The 15992-nt window shown below is 47.1% G+C and overlaps 2 protein-coding genes across 2 annotated transcripts in view; both read left to right on the top strand.

Moving 5' to 3' along the window:
- Positions 1–7681, top strand: part of SNTA1 (syntrophin alpha 1) — a 29837-nt gene extending 22156 nt beyond the window's left edge. The window contains exons 4-8 of the mRNA XM_008149731.3: positions 2849–3056; positions 3193–3323; positions 5325–5521; positions 6788–6975; positions 7061–7681. Of these exons, the coding sequence (XP_008147953.2) occupies positions 2849–3056; positions 3193–3323; positions 5325–5521; positions 6788–6975; positions 7061–7153 (817 nt within the window). The 3' untranslated portion in view covers positions 7154–7681. The remainder of the gene's footprint in view (positions 1–2848; positions 3057–3192; positions 3324–5324; positions 5522–6787; positions 6976–7060) is intronic.
- A 6249-nt stretch (positions 7682–13930) lies between these two features.
- The window catches only part of CDK5RAP1 (CDK5 regulatory subunit associated protein 1), a 36288-nt gene continuing 34226 nt past the window's right edge, over positions 13931–15992 (top strand). The window contains exon 1 of the mRNA XM_028157935.2: positions 13931–13968. The gene's annotated coding sequence lies outside the window, so the exon portion shown is untranslated. The remainder of the gene's footprint in view (positions 13969–15992) is intronic.

The raw sequence follows: 15992 nt of genomic DNA, 5'->3' as shown, positions 1-15992 counted from the left end.
CTACCGAGTCTGTTGAGATTCTGAGATGTCTGATGATACTTGTTTCAGGGCCATGGAAGGTTATCATCCTTCACATCTGAGCAGCCCTTAACAGTTCATTGATAAGATTGATACCAGCCAACATTATTGTGTTTACCACACACAAATTTATTTAGCTCTCACAGAAATCCTATGAACAAAGTCCTATTATTTCACCCCATTTTATAGATGAGGACAGAGAGAGGAAGTAAACTGCCCAAGGTTAATCACACAACCAGGAAGAGATGGAACTTGCCTCTTTCCAGGTAGCTCTCTGCTTTAGAAGCTATGGATGCCTGAATGATGGTGGTGGTTGATGGAGTATATTTTGATCAAATAGGGTATGCGGTATTGAGGGTGGTGTATATATTGGGAGTGACAAAAAAGGTGCTGTGGGTCCTAGTTACAGCCAAGGTTCAATGTCAGTCAAATGCCCAATATTGGCATCCAAATCTCCTGGTCCTATTTGATGACCCAGCCCTACCCTGCCCCCATGAGGCAAGAAATGGTAATTCACAGGTCACTTACAGGTGTTCCACCAAAGGGACTTTTGTGTTAGGTGAAGGTGAGGGCTATTAGTCCTTTCTGAGACTCACAGGACTTAGGTTAATCGTGGTTTCCAGCCCATCTAGGACATCACCTGAAGCATGTGTGTACATGTATTTCTATGCATGTGCATGTATTTCTATGTGTGTGCATGTGTAGATGGTGTGTAAATACAAGTGTTTGTGTGTATATGTGAGCATTTGCAAGGATATCGGTGTAGATTTGTGCATGTGTTTATGTTAATAATCATATGTGTATATGCATGTATGCACATGTGCTTGACCATGTGCGTGCATATGTAACTACATGTGTTACTTGAATATAACTGGGGTTTCATATCAGCACTATATCCCAGTCAAAGGAACACAATCTGTTAACTAAAATATAATGAATAATATTTTACTTTTACTTAGGGTTACATTGGGCTGCCAGTATCAGAAACCCTAACAAGCAATGGCTTAAATAAATGAGAGGCTTATTTTTTCACATATTTAAAAAGTCTAGGGTCAGCTATTTATTTAGGTTCTATCACTGCTCAAGAATGCCCTCAGGGATCAGGCTTTCAGTTTTTTTCCTGTCATCTTTTAAAAATATATATGTTTTTATTGATTTTTAGAGAGAGAGGAAGGAAGAGGGATAGAGAGATAGAAACACTGATGAGAGAGAAACATTATCTATTGGCTGCCTCCTGCATGTCCCTAACCAGGGACTGAGCCCGCAACCCAGGCATGTGCCCTGTCCAGGAATCAAACTGTGACCTCTTGCTTCCTGGGTCAATGCTCAACCACTAAGCCACAATAACTGGGCTCTCCTGTCATCTTTATGGAGGGTTTTCTTGTTCTTCGAGGCAAGATGGTGGCTGCAGCTCCAAGCAGATTGTCCATATTCTTGACAGGATGAAGGCAAAAGGGAAAGGAATTTTTCTCCTGGTATTTTGTTCTATTGCTGCATAAACAAAGCATCTTAGGTTTTAGTGTCTTAGAAGATAATGGTTTAGGATTTCCCACAACTCTGGCTGGCTCAACTGGCAAGTTCTTCTGCTTTATGTAGTATCTGCTGGGGCTGGAAGCCTAAGATGGCTGTTTTACTCACATGTCTGCTGCCTCAGCTGGATGGTTGGAACAGCGAGGGGCTGGCTGAGCATTCCTCTTTCTGTATGGCCTTTCCAGGTGGTTAGCTTGTTCTCCCTCTCAGGGTAGTTGGATTTCATGGTGGCTTGGGATTATGCCAAAATGTCACTCTTGCCACATTTTATTTGTTAAACCAGTTATAAGGTCAAGGAGAGGAGAAGTAAACTTCACCTCTTGATGAGAGAAGTTTGGACTGTGTGTACAGGGAGGGATAGATTAGTTGGAGGCCATCTTTGGAGACTACCACATCCAGGAAAGTGTTACCTTTCATTCAGGAAGGGACTTCTATCTATATCTTATTGGTCATAACTGGATCACATGGCCAGCCCTAGCTGCAAGGGAGTCTGGGAATTAAAGTATTTTGCTTTCTAGCTCTGCAGTAGAGGAAGGCAAAGGTAAAGGGGGTTGGAGGAGGTGTTGTGAGAGCCATAATTTTGTTAATGTTCCACCTCATCTATTACAGAGAGGCCAAAGGGGAGTGAATCTTTAATGTCCCACAAAACATTTAAAAGTCCTCTCCCTGTTACTATTCCTTTGGGTACCTCCCTGAAAACCTTCCCCAACACTTGCCTGCATGGCTTTTCATCTTTTTCCCTTTTTCCTAATCCATTACTCTAGCTCTTTTTATGTAGACCAACTTGGCTTAATTAGTGCATCATTTTGGTTCTGTACCATAAAGGAGAACCTGGGAGCTGACTCAGCAAGACAGTCCTCCTTAGAAACCAGGGAAAAAAGGGCAAGGTAATGAGTCCTCACACAACCAGGAATTTTGGCCCCTATCATATGTGTTTTGAGTATGTGTATTTGTGTGTGTATGCCTATGTGTGTGTATCTAATGGTCTCTCATCACTAGACCCCAGGAGGCCTCAATAACAGGAACACAGTCTGTTACAAAGTTACAAGGTTACAAGGCTGGATCCCCAGCAGCAAGGCTGCAGCCCAGAACTCTGAAGTCTGTTGCCCAGAGAGGGGCAGTGAGATGCCCAAGGTTACAAGGCTGGATCCCCAGCAGCAAGTGTTGCTCTAATTCTCTCATGGACACCCCTGTGGTTTCTTCTGGTTTTGTGCTAGGTGGGGTTTCTTGGGCCAGATCTCATGGTTAATCAGCTGCAGGAGTGGACAGACTCCCCCCTCCACCTCATTTGTGCCTGCAGGTATCTGGAGATCTGTTCAGCAGATGGTCAAGACACCCTCTTCCTGAGGGCCACTGAGGAGGCCAGTGCACGGTCGTGGGCAGCTGCCATCCAAGCCCAAATCAATGCTCTAATGCCCTGGGTCAAGGACGAGCTGCAGGCACTGCTGGCAGCTACCAGCACAGCTGGGAGCCAGGACATCAAGCAGATCGGCTGGCTGACTGAGCAGGTGCCTGCTGGGCCAGGGACCTATTCTTTCCTCTATTCCCCTCCCCTGGAGCTGACCCCATTCCCATTGTCTCCTCACCTTGGCCCTCTGACTTCTCCCTTCCCTGCCCTTCTTCACTCTGCCTTGTCTTCTGCAGCTGCCCAATGGGGGCACAGCACCCACCTTGGCCCTGCTGACTGAAAAGGAGCTGCTCCTCTACAGCTGTCTCCCCCAGACCCGCGAGGCCCTGAGCCGGCCAGCCCGGACTGCCCCACTCATCACCACCAGGTACCCACAGGCAGGCACCTGAGTATCTCACCCAGAGCTTGGGGGGGGATGATGCTTTAGAAGGGCCTCAGAAGTTGGGGACTTTAGCCCTGTTTTGCCCTGAGGTATTCCCCCGGTGGTCTGAAGCTAGCCTCTACCCTGTCTGGGCCTTGGTTTTCTCATCTGTAGAATGGGGGCTTAAAGGCTGTGAAGTCCCACAAGTCACTCATTCATTGAGTGACTTGTGGGACTTCACAGTGGGAACAGCATGTGCAAAGGTGCTGAGGCAGGAGTGTGCTTGGTGTGTTTGAAGACACTGGTGTAGCTGGAGCTGAGAGAGCACTACTCTGCACAACCTTGTGCTGCATGTTTTGGGGGGACAGGGAGCGGACCCCAATAGTCTATGCCCTCAGGGAGCACCAGGTCTGGTGGGGAACAGCCTTTACAATGCAGAATTACAGAATTACCTGGCCTGGTGGGGGAAGGCTTCAGGCAGGAGGTGACATTTGAGCTGGACTTTGACAGACGAGAAGACATTTGCTGTTGAAGAAAGGGGAAGAGCATCTCCTAGAGAACAACATAGTCAAATGTACAGAAGCATAAGGGCTCTAGTGTGTTCGTGGAGTTATGAGTGTGCTATATATAACCAGTGTGGAGAATCTATGCAGGGAATGGAGAGAAATGAGAGAGAGTTGGCAGGGCCTGATTTTGCAGAGCCTCTGTTGCCAGTAAGAAATGTTAGCTTTGTCACAGGAGTTGTGGCAGAGTTGAAGAGTTTTAGCCTGGGAGTGAGGTGATGCGGGTTGTGTTTTAAAAGAACCCCTGTAGCTGTCAGGTGGAAAATACACCTGAGAGGCAGGACGGGAGCTGGAAGGCTGCTGCAGTCCTACAGGAGAGGTAGTGGGTAGAGGCAGCAGATGGAGAAGAAAGGCCACATTTGCATTGAAAAACACATGGGTGGTAAAATTAACCCTGCTTAGTACTTGCCAGATGGGGAGGGTGAGGGAGGTGTTCAGATGAACGGGAGGCTGGGAGCTTGTGTCTGAGCAGACAGTGGGACTAGGGGTAGGAATATAAAGGGAGGGGATTGGAGCAAGAGGCTAAGTTGCGTCCAGAGTGTGTGGGGAATGGGTAGGAACCTTGGGTAGGAAGCTTGGGGACTTGTGGGTCTGTAGCTCAGGGCTGAAAAGTGGGGGACTAGGTATCACTAGAAGCTCCAAGGGGAATCTGAAGCTACAAGAGAGAGGGTATAGAGTGAGGAGCGAAGAGGGCTACAGCCCAGAACTCTGAAGTCTGTTGCCCAGAGAGGGGCAGTGAGCTGCTCAAGATTACACAGCACGTGGGAGTCAAGTAGGTTTTGGGCCCTTGTCACCCTGGACTTGGCTCTGGCCCGTGTGTCAGAAGCCTGCTGCCTACTAGGGATAAACAGGTCATGGATTGCTGACCTAACCAGTGACTCATTAATTCAGGCCACAGATGTTTATTATATGACAGGCATTGTTTTAGTGGCTGGGAATATAGTGGTGAAAAATTAGTTAAAAATTTGTACCCTAGGTGATATTCTAGTGAAAAGGACAATAAAAAACCAATGGAAACAAATAAGAAATAAGTAGTAAGGCTCGTGAGTGGCAGGGTACTGTGTTCTATAGGGAGGTCAGGGAGGGCTTCTCAGAGGAGATGACATTTGAGTAAAGGTCTGAAGGAAGTGAGGGATGAACAATGTAGATAATCAGGGAAGAATGTACTCGGCAGTGGGAACAGCATGTGCAAAGGTGCTGAGGCAGGAGTATGCTTTGGTGTGTTTGAAGACACTGGTGTAGCTGGAGCTGAGAGAGCACGGAGGAGGGTGGCAGAAGATGACCTCCTATAAGTCAGTCAGTGCTGGTCTGGAAGTCCTGTCCCCATTAGGTGGTGAAGGAGTCACAGCGTCCTTTCCCAGCACTTGCCCCTTGGCCAAGAACTATTTCCCTGCTGCCTGAGGCCTCATGCTTAGCCCTCCGCCCTCCCCACTCTGTGCCCCAGGCTGGTGCACTCAGGCCCTTCCAAGGGATCGGTGCCCTACGATGCAGAGCTCTCCTTTGCCCTGCGCACGGGCACACGCCATGGTGTGGACACTCACCTGTTCAGCGTGGAGTCACCACAGGAGCTGGCTGTCTGGACCCGCCAGCTAGTGGATGGCTGTCACCGGGCCGCTGAGGGTGTGCAGGAGGTGTCTACAGGTGGGTAGGTTGGTCTGAGAGGGCCACTTTGGTAATGAGTCTCTTATCCCCAGAGATACTCAAGTTCGCTTCTTTATTTTTGTTCGTTTGTTAATCCTCACCCGAGGATATTTCTTCCATTGATTTTTTTTTTAGAGAGTGGACTGTGGAAGGTGGGGGGTGGGGGTGGAAGGGAGAGAGAGAGAGAGAGAGAGAGAGAGAGAGAGAGAGAGAGAGATTGGTGTGAGAGACACACGTTGATTGGTTGCCTTCTGCACATACCCTGACGGGGGCTGGGTGTGGAACCTTTGGTGTTTGAGGCCAATGCTGTAACCACTGAGAACACTGGCCAGGGCTCAAGCTTCTTTCTTTAGGGTGCTTGGGGAGAGGGGTGGTAGAACATAGGGTTTGGGGTCTTTGAGGGCCCTCTGCTTTGGGCATGCAGGTACCCTGGTCGGTAGTTGAGACTTTTCCCCGAGGTTTTTCTTGCCCGAGGCTTTGCCATTGTGCTGATGAGAACTTGCGAGATGGTATTTGGAATAGGGTTGCCAGAATAAAATACAGGATACACACTTAAATTTGAATTATAGATAAACAAATATTTTTTTAAGTATAAGAATGTCCAAATTATCCATTGTTTACCTGAAATTCACATTTAACTGGGCAATTCTACAGGTTTCTAAGGTCTCCAAGGGCCATGTTGGTGGGTCTGCTGATGCCTTTTTAGGAAGTGAGCCTCCTGTCCATGCAGAGTTTAAACTCCCCCTTTCCACTTTTGGTGCTACTGGAAGTGGGACTAGAAGTGGGGTATAATTTTTCTGTGGTCCTTCCTTCCTTCCTTCCTTCCTTCCTTCCTTCCTTCCTTCCTTCCTTCCTTCCTTCCTTCCTTCCTTCCGAGAGGAAGGGAGAGGGAGAGAAAGAGAAACATCAATGATGAGAGAATCATTGATCGGCTGCCTCCTGCATGCCCCCCACTGGGGGTCGAGCCTGCAACCTAGGCATGTGCCCTTGACTGGAATCGAACCCAGGACCTTTCAGTCCGCAGGCCGATGCTCTGTCCACTGAGCCAAACTGGCTAGGACCCACCTTTCTTATTTTAGGGTAGGGATATCTCTGTGTGGGGTGGGTATACAGATGGCATGACAAGTAGTGAGCCTCCCATCACTGGTGGTATTCAAGTCCCACTTTTGGAGCTGCCAGTTGGGGTTGGAGGTAGGCTTGTGGTCTCTGATGGCCAGCTCTGCCCATTCCATACACCCTCCCCATGCCCATGTGCCCTCCCTGCAGCCTGCACGTGGAACGGCCGTCCCTGCAACCTCTCTGTGCACATTGACAAGGGCTTCACACTGTGGGCAGCTGAGCCAGGTGCGGCCCAAGCTGTGCTGCTCCAACAGCCCTTTGAGAAGCTGCAGATGTCCTCGGATGATGGTGCCAGTCTCCTGTTCCTGGACTTCGGGGGTGCTGAAGGAGAGATTGTGAGTGCAGGGGGAGGGGGGCTATGGTCTCCTGGAGGCCAGGCTAGATGGAGTTCCTGACCCTTCTCTCCATCCTATCCTGCAGCAGCTGGACCTGCATTCGTGCCCCAAAACCATGGTCTTCATCATCCACTCCTTCCTCTCGGCCAAAGTCACCCGCCTAGGGCTCTTGGCCTAGAGGTCGCCAGATGCACTAGCCCCAAGGAGGAGGTGTCCACCCCATGGCCTGACCTGGCCCTCCACTGACTGCCTGCTCAACACTGGGCTGAGGGAAAGGAGAGGAAAGGAACAAGGGTGCAGAGAGACCCATCCCCTGAGGAGGCTGGGATAGTCTTGGGGATTGGGACTCAGATTCAGGATAGTGGATCCTGCAGTGATGGGGTAGTTTCCCTGTTGCCCCTGCCCCATCTCCCCACCAGTGCCTTTGCAGAGAGATATTTTGTGTACACAGAAGCCATTCCAAGCCTGGGACTGCCCCTGTGGGGATCCTGACCCCAGCCAGCAACTGCCAAGCCTCCTAGAGGCCCCAGAGCCACCCCCAGAGGCCCCATCTGAAGCTGGAGTTCCCTGGAGTCTGAAGCAAGAGAAAGAGGAGCCTTTCTGTTCATTTCTACCCTCAGCTCCACCACCTTGGAGCATGTGGTTTCCCCCTTCATCTTCTCTTTCCTCCTTATTCTTGGACAAATAAACAACCTGTGAGCACATAGGCAGCCTGACCTAGTGTCTGTGGTTTGTGCCTTGATCTTTGGGTCCTATGGTGGTCCCCAAACTCCCAAGAAGGACCAGACCCAAGACTGGGGCCCCTTTCCTGGGAGAAAAGCAGGCCTTTAACCACAGGGTCAAAGAAAGTATATTTGTTTTCTATTGTTGCATAACAAATTTAGCACTTAAAACAATAAACATTTATTATCTTTCAGGTTCTTTGATTTAGGAATTTGAGAGGAGTTAAGATGGGTTGTTCTTGTCTCAGGTTCTACCATGAAGTTATAGTCATGATGTTGGCTGGGCTACATTTATCTGCAGGCTTGACTGGGGCTAGAGGGTCTGTTTCCGATATTGCTCACTCATTGCTGTTGGCAGGAAACTCCAGTTCCTCACCACATGGACCTAATCATAGGGCTGCTTAAATATGCTCATGACAGCTGGCTTCCACCAGAGTGAGTGACACAGAAGGGAGAGCCAAGAGGAATCCACAGTGCCTCTTATGATCCAGTCTTGAATGTCACTTTTGCTTTATTCTATTCATTAGCAGTGAGTCAGTAAGCCCAGCCCACACTCAAGGGGAGGGGAATTAATTTCCACCTTTTAATTGATTGGTTTGAGAGAGAGAGAGAGAGGAGAGCGAGGAGGGCGGGCGAGCTGGAGGGAGGGAGGGAGAGAGAGAGAGAGAGAGAGAGAGGGAGAGAGAGAGAGAGAGAAACATTGATTTGTTGTTCCACTTATTCATGCATACATTAATTGATTCTTGTATGTGCCCTGACCTGGGATTGAACCTTGGTGTATTGGGACGATGCTCTATCCTGGACGATGAGCTACGGCCAGGATAGTTTCCACCTGTTGAAGAAAAGAATGTCAGTGACTTTGTGGACCTATTTCAACATCATCATAGAGAGTCGCAGGCCCCTTTCCTGCAGAAGGGAGGACACTTGGAACTGCTTAGTGGAACATTCTTTGGAAGCTGTACTGTGCTGGCTGGATATGAGTTTGCCATGATTTTAACAACCTACTTGCTTGCATTGTCCAAAAAATCACAGTGACAACAGTAATAAAACCTTACATTTAAAAAGTGGCTGCTGTCTGCCAGACAATGTACATATATTTCCTCCCCAGATCCTCATCACACATCTTTGTGGTAAACACAGCGATCTCTATTTTACAAGTAAGGAAACTGGGACTCAGATGGCGGGAGTGACTTGCCCAAAGTCATACAGCTATGAAATGTCTGAGCTTGAATTTTCAATGTAGGTCTTTTTGACTTCAAGCTCTTGTTCACCTTAGAGACTTTCTGGCCCTGCACAATCCATTAAAAACATAATGTAAGCCATACATGTAATTGCAAATTTTCTAGTACTAAAAAAAAGTAAAAAAAAAAAAAAGATGAAAATAAATGTAATAATATATTTAATTTAACCCAATAGGTCTAAAATATTATCATTTCAACACATAATGTAAAAATTTATTAATGAAGTGTTTTACGATTTTCCCTCATATTAAGTCTTTGAAATCTGGTGTATATTTTACACCTATACATTTATTTATTTATTTGATCCTTACCCAAGGATATTTTCCCATTGATTTTTAGAAAGAGTAAAAGAGAGAGGGAAAGACAGAGAGAAATATCGATATGAGAGAAGCACATCGATTGGTTGCCTCCTACACGAGACCCAACCAGGGCCCAGGCCGGGAGGACCCTGCAACCGAGGTACATGCCCTTAGCTGGAATCAAACCTGGGATCCTTCGGTCTGCAGGCCAATGCTCTATCCACTGAGCCAAACCGGCTAGGGCACACACATCTCTATTTAGATGCCAAATTCTCATAGGAAATACTTAATTTGTATTTAGATTTCATAAAATTTAGTTTAAAAAAGTAGATTCACATATCTAACTTGTTCCTATCAGTTTTTTTATTAAAATTTACTTAAATTCAGTTCCTCATTCACACTAGCTGCATATCAAGTGCTCAATAGTCACATATGTCTAGAGGCTATTGTATTAGGCTGAGCAGTTCTAGTCAAACCTCTACAAGAGGAAACTGAGGTCCACATTAAGTCATATAACAAGCCAGAAACAGAGCTGGTTCTAGAAATTTGGGGAAATGCAGGCAAATGCAGAGATACTCCAGCCTTGCCCATCATCCTCCCATCTGCCTATCGATCTTTAAAAAAAATGTTTTTATTGATTTTAGAGAGAGAGAGAGGAAGGGAAAGGGATAGAGAGATAGAAACATCGATTGTCTGTCTCCTGCATGCCCCATACTGGGGATCAAGCCTGAAACCCGGGCATTTGCCCTGACCAGAAATTGAACCGGTGACCTCTCACTAAAGCACTGACCCACAACGGTCAGACTGTTAATCCACTCTTCATTCAGGAAATATCGAGTGCTCACCCACTTTGTTCTTGTCCGTGGGGCCAGGAGCTGCTTTCCTGGTAGCCAGACTGACAGGTCCCCATGTGCAGGGGAAAGTAAGTCAGCAGAAGCTCTCATAATCAAATGTGTAACTCAGATTGGGCAGACACAGGGAGCTAGCAGAGAGGCCAGTGGGGATCTGACCTGCTTGGGGGATAGAGTAGGTTTCAGGAGACCTGAAGCTGATGTCCATCTGAAGGAGCATGCTAAAGATCAGCTACTACTGCAATAATGCTGTGGAAGAAAACAACCCAATCTCAGTGGCCATGGCAACAGGCATTTGTTTTCATGCTTTTGAGGCTGCGCGTCGACTGCAGTTTGACTATTAGGAGCTGGGTTTGGCTGGGTGGTTTTGGTCCAGGCTGTGGGTTGGACTCAGGTCTATTCTATGTTCATTCCTTTTGGAGCCCAGGATGCAGGGCATAAGCTCTCAGGGCAGGCTTTTCTCATGGCAAGTCACTGGAGTTCAAAGACAAGTACATTGCACAAGCACATTTACATCCTCTGCCTCTGTCTGCATTATATCTACTCTTACTTCATTGGCCAAAACAAGTCATGTGGCTGAGCCTAACATCAGGGGGGAGGAGTAATTGCCCAGTAGCAATTAGAACGATCATCAACTTGTAGGAGTTAGTCAGGTGGAGGGGGTAATAGTATCCCAGGTGACAGATCCCAAGGTGGGATGGAACATGGCACTCCCAAACACCTGGTGAAGGATTTGTTTTCATCACCTTCACTGCTCAAGGCACAACACTGTACAAGACTCCACAACATGGCTACTGAAAGTGGACCCTTGGGGTTGGAATGTGGGGAGTGATGGGAGTGATGGTGGGCAATGGTCCCTCGCCCCCATATGGGTTAGTATGTGTGGGGGGAAGGATAATAGAGATGTTGGGAATGGTGTGTGTGTGTGTGTGTGTGTGTGTGTGTGTGTGTGTGTGTGTGTGTAGTGGTGGTGGTGGTGGTGGGGGGACAGAATAATAGGCACCAGAGAACACCCCTCATACTGCCAGCTTTGCCCCAGGGGCAATTAGAGCTGGTAAAGAGTAGCTCTAACATCCTCTGACCAGCTGCCTCCTGCTCTGGCCACAAAGGGAGAAGGTGACACCTTCCCATGGGACTGCTAGCAGAAGGTCCAGACTTGAAAGAGCACAGTTCTAAGAGGCCAGGAGACCTGGGTTCAAATCCTCCCTGACTTCTGCATTGGAAGCTCTAAAAGTGGCTTTTTTCTGTTCTAGAATTTTTCTCTTCTGTGATTCTAAGAAGACAAGAAGACTGAGAATAAAGGGGGAGGGCCATAGTGAAATAATATGGGAATTGCTATGCCTGGAAGGACAGGCTCTATGCTTGGGGCTCACCAGGGAAGAAGAAGGAATGTTTTCTTCCCTCTCTGTGGTGGGTGGGAGGCTAATCCCCTCAACATAACTTCTATTAGGATGTAGGTGCTGCCACCATGATGGGGCTTCCCCCTGACCAAGTGCAGTACAAAATTTGACAGTAAACCTGAATATTTCTCCACTGGGAATCTTTAGATCCCAGGGTGTCCAGGAACTTGTCTCTAGAGTTTAAGAGTTTTTCAGGAGGAATTCTGAAATTTTGAACTTTCATGGTGCTGATAATTCCCCCAAATGACTCGATCACATCTTAAATTATCTGGAGAACCACAGTAAAAAACAAGAACCATAATACAATTTTTTTGGCTTGTGTTTGCCTTTGTATATTTGATCGAATTGGCACCCAGCAATCATCTAAGGACACAGTGTAAACTTTAAAAATATTTTTATTTTATTGTTGACAGTATTACAGATGTCTCCAATTTTCTCCCTTTTTGGGCCCTCCACCCAATGCCCACCCCACCTCATGTAAAGTTTTTGCAGTATGCTCAGACTCCTGAAATCCAGGTTTGTTTCCATCATCCTCACTACACCCAGTCACCACACTGGTCCAGGACTCCACACTCTGGACAACTGCACAGCTCCCTAAATGCTCTCCTGATTTGTTCCCACTCCCACTCCCACTCCCAATGCAGTGTATTCTCCACACAGCAGCCTTTATAGGCAATGAAACTGGGAGTCAGTAGGGATAACTAACTTGGCCATGGCTATAATGGTAAGCATCAGAGCCTCAATAGGAACCCAACCAGTCTGACTTTTGAATTACTAAGAATAGTGCTTTGGGGTCAGATTGGCTTTGGCTGTCTCCCCTACCCTGTCTCATTCCCTGACTACTCATCACTGTTTCCTGAGATCACCTATATGCATTCAAATCTGTGTCTCACGGTCTGCTTCTGGGGAACCCAAGTGAAGACATAAAACAATCATTTATTCATTCAACAAATATTTATTAAGCCCTTCTATGAACCAGACTCTGGACTAGAGCCTGAGGATACTACAGTGAACAAGACAGAATGTGTCCCTGCTCTCAAGGAGCTAAAAGTCTGGGAATAGGCAAAGACAACTAAAAAACAAACAAACTCCCCTCTCCCCCCCAAAAAACACTATTATTTTGCATATTGACAAGTATTGTGAAGAAAATGATGTGATAGTGACAGGAACAGTGTATATGGGGTGGTTAGAGAAGGCCTCTCTGAAGAAATTATATTCAAGTTGATACATGAAGGATTAGAAGGAGACAGCCATTAAACAATTCAGGAGAACATTCCAGAAAGAGAATAGTAAGCACAAAAGCTCTGAGATAAACATGTACTTGGGATATTGAAGAAATAAAGTTATGTAGCTGCAGTTTAGTCAACTAGACAGAACATGCTAGAAGTAGTAAGAAGTGGTTGGAGAAGTAAAAGTAAGCAGAGGCCAGACCATGCAATTCCTAGGACACAACAGGAAACCTGACTTTATTGCAAGCCACCTTGAGTTTTCAGCCTAGGAGTGATGTGATCTGAGTTAACAAAACAAACAAATAAACCATCTTAGGCTCTGTGTGGGAAATAGTCTGTAGGAAACAAGGGCAAGGGCAGAATAGAAAAATGGGAAGTAGACAGATTTGAGACATTTTGGAGTTAGAGCTGACAGGAGGACTTGATGACGGATTGAGGGAAAGGAAACAAAAATGACTCTTCAGTTTCTCCTAGTGCAATTGGGAGGATGCTTGGGTCATTCACTGAGATGGTCAGATTGGGCAGGAACAGGTTTTGGGTAAGGATGTGTGTGTGAAAATGAAGAGTTCTGCATTAGAGATGGCCATTAGACAGGTACCACTTAGCTGAACTATGTATGGATCTGTAACTCCAGCTGGGGTGCAGACTGGAGACTTGAATCCGGAATTTTAACCTATAGCGCAGCGATGTGCAACAGAAATAGAATGTGAGCCACCTATGTAATTTAAAAATTCCCAGTAGCCACATTAAAAAGTAAAAAGAGCCTGGCAGGTATTGCTCTGGTTGGATCAGTAGGTCACGGTTGATTTCCCCTTCGGGCACAGGTCGGGTAGCGGGCTCGATCCCCAGTTGGGGGGCTTGCTGGAAGCAGCCCATCAACGATTCTCTCCCATCAGTGATGTTTCTCTCTCTCCCTTCGTCTCTCTGAAATCAATAAAAACATACATATCTATAAAAAGAGGAGACATTTTGCATTCTTTGTTCAACATTTAGAGCCCATTTAACTCGCATTTACCACATTTCAAGCGCTCAGTTGCCGCAGGCCGGCTACTGGGTGTCGTAAGGTTCACAGAGTGAGTGGTGGAGGTTTTTCAAAGCAAGGAGCCTGCACCCACCCGGACCTTTCGGAGGAGGCACTTCCGTTGGAACCATCCGGACGGAAGTCGCGTCGGAACGGAAGTCGCGCGTGCGCCGGCAGCTGTTTGAGTCCGGCGGAAGTTCTCTGGACGCTGGACACTCTAGTTGCGGGAGGTGAGCGGCGCGCGGGGTGAAGGTGTGCTGCGCACCCGCGCGGTGGCAGGAGGGGCTGCGGAGGCTCCGAAATTTGCGGTGTTCGGGGGGAGGATGGCTTGCTGGTCACGGTGCAGACCCTGGTGTCAGACTGTTGGGGTTCACACCCCAGTACCGCTGCCTACTCGTTGTGACCTTAGGCAGGTCACCCTTCTTCACCCAGATCCTTAGCTTTGTCACCTGTGAAGTGGGGATGATATTAGGACCTGTCTATTGTAACCACCCAATAAAATGTTTGGGATGCTTTATTGTTTATGTTCATATATACTGAGTCGAGGCTGTTGTCTCATGATTTTTGCCGACTACCAATTAATTTCTGAGCCCCATATTGTGCTATGCAATCATTTTATTTGTAGTATCACATTTGATCCTTACAATAGACAGAGAGGTAGTTCTGTTACCCCTGTTTCACACATGAAGAAATGGAAGCTCCCAGAGCAGTGGTCGGCAAACTCATTAGTCAACAGAGCCAAATATCAACAGCACAACGATTGAAATTTCTTTTGAGAGCCAAATTTTTTAAACTTAAACTTCTTCTAATGCTACTTCTTCAAAATAGACTCGCCCAGGCCGTGGTATTTTGTGGAAGAGCCACACTCAAGGGGCCAAAGAGCCGCATGTGGCTCGCGAGCCGCAGTTTGCCGACCACGGCTCTATACCCACTATGAGAGGGGATGTGGGCTGCAGATGTGAAGTTACTGAACACTTACCGTGTGCCAAGCTGGGTTTTTAAAATCTCCTTTAATGCTCACATCATCTCTGGGAGGTAGGTACTATTAATTCTTCTTTTACAGCTCAGACGCAGGAATTTGACTTGCCCAAGGTCACACAAGTAAGGGGCAGAAATTGGTGACTTTAAGGCTCACACTAAAAGTCTGCTGTTCTCTGACACTTGAAAGTAGGTTAGCACTGTTCCTGCCTAAGGTACCGGTAGCATATACAGCAGGTGATCAGCTTGGAGAGGTGACAGGCCACATCTGCTCATTTTACATGTACAGCGCCTGATGTAAATATGAATGAGATTGTTTTCCTGCTTTCAGGTACCTTCCAGCTTATAAGAGATGGCAAAGTGTAAGTAGTAAGTAATAGCAAAGTGTAATGACTCCTGTGAAAGAGAGTTATGAGGAAGCCTTGGGGACCTAGAGGAGGACCCCAACCTAGATTTTTGGGAGGCGGGGTGGCCAGGACAGGCTTTCAGGAGGGAGCAGAGACCTTAAAAGTATCATAGGAGTTGGCCAAGGCAGTAGAGAGAAGACATACCAGCCAGAGAGAACAGCATGTGTAAAAGCCTAGAAAACTAGTGAAGATCAGTATAAAGATAGCTGGTATGGATGGAGTGAGGCAGTCCATTAAGAATATGTGGTGGAAAGTATGTCTCCAAATCTTGTATTTTGAATCATCTGGGTTTATTCCTGGGAGGCAGTTACTGTATCTTATGCATTCTAGAGATACTGTGTATACTTACAAACATGCACCTTAATGTTCCCACTTTCTTTCCCCCAGATTCAAGTATAGCATACTGTAGGTAGTTTCTAGCACTTTGCTTCCTTGCTTTTTTCGTTTGTTTTTTTTAAAAAATATATATTTTTATTGATTTCAGAGAGGAAGAGAGAGATAGAAACATCTATAATAATAAAAGTGTAATATGCTAATTAGACTGATGTCCTTCCGGATGGGGCGGGGTGGGGGGGGGGGCGGCTGCGAGGGAAGCCTGGGTCCCGGGTGCCTGCGGGCAGCAGGAGGGAAGCCTGTTGCTAGCAGCTGGGGGAAGGAAGGCTACTCTTGCACGAATTTCGTGCATCGGGCCTCTAGTCAATGATAGAATCATTGATTGGCTGCCTTCTGCATGCCCCCACTGGGGATCCAGCCCACAACCCAGGCATGTGCCCTGACCAGAATCAAACCCTGACCTCCTGGGTTCATAGGTCAATGCTCAGCCACTGAGCCATGCTGGCTGGGTGCTTTTTTTCATTTTTTTAAATTGA

This window comes from Eptesicus fuscus, chromosome 12 (genome assembly GCF_027574615.1).
Source record: "Eptesicus fuscus isolate TK198812 chromosome 12, DD_ASM_mEF_20220401, whole genome shotgun sequence".
Taxonomy (NCBI): domain Eukaryota; kingdom Metazoa; phylum Chordata; class Mammalia; order Chiroptera; family Vespertilionidae; genus Eptesicus; species Eptesicus fuscus.
Note: the sequence above shows the minus strand (reverse complement) of the source record. Positions and strands in the feature narration are given on the sequence as shown.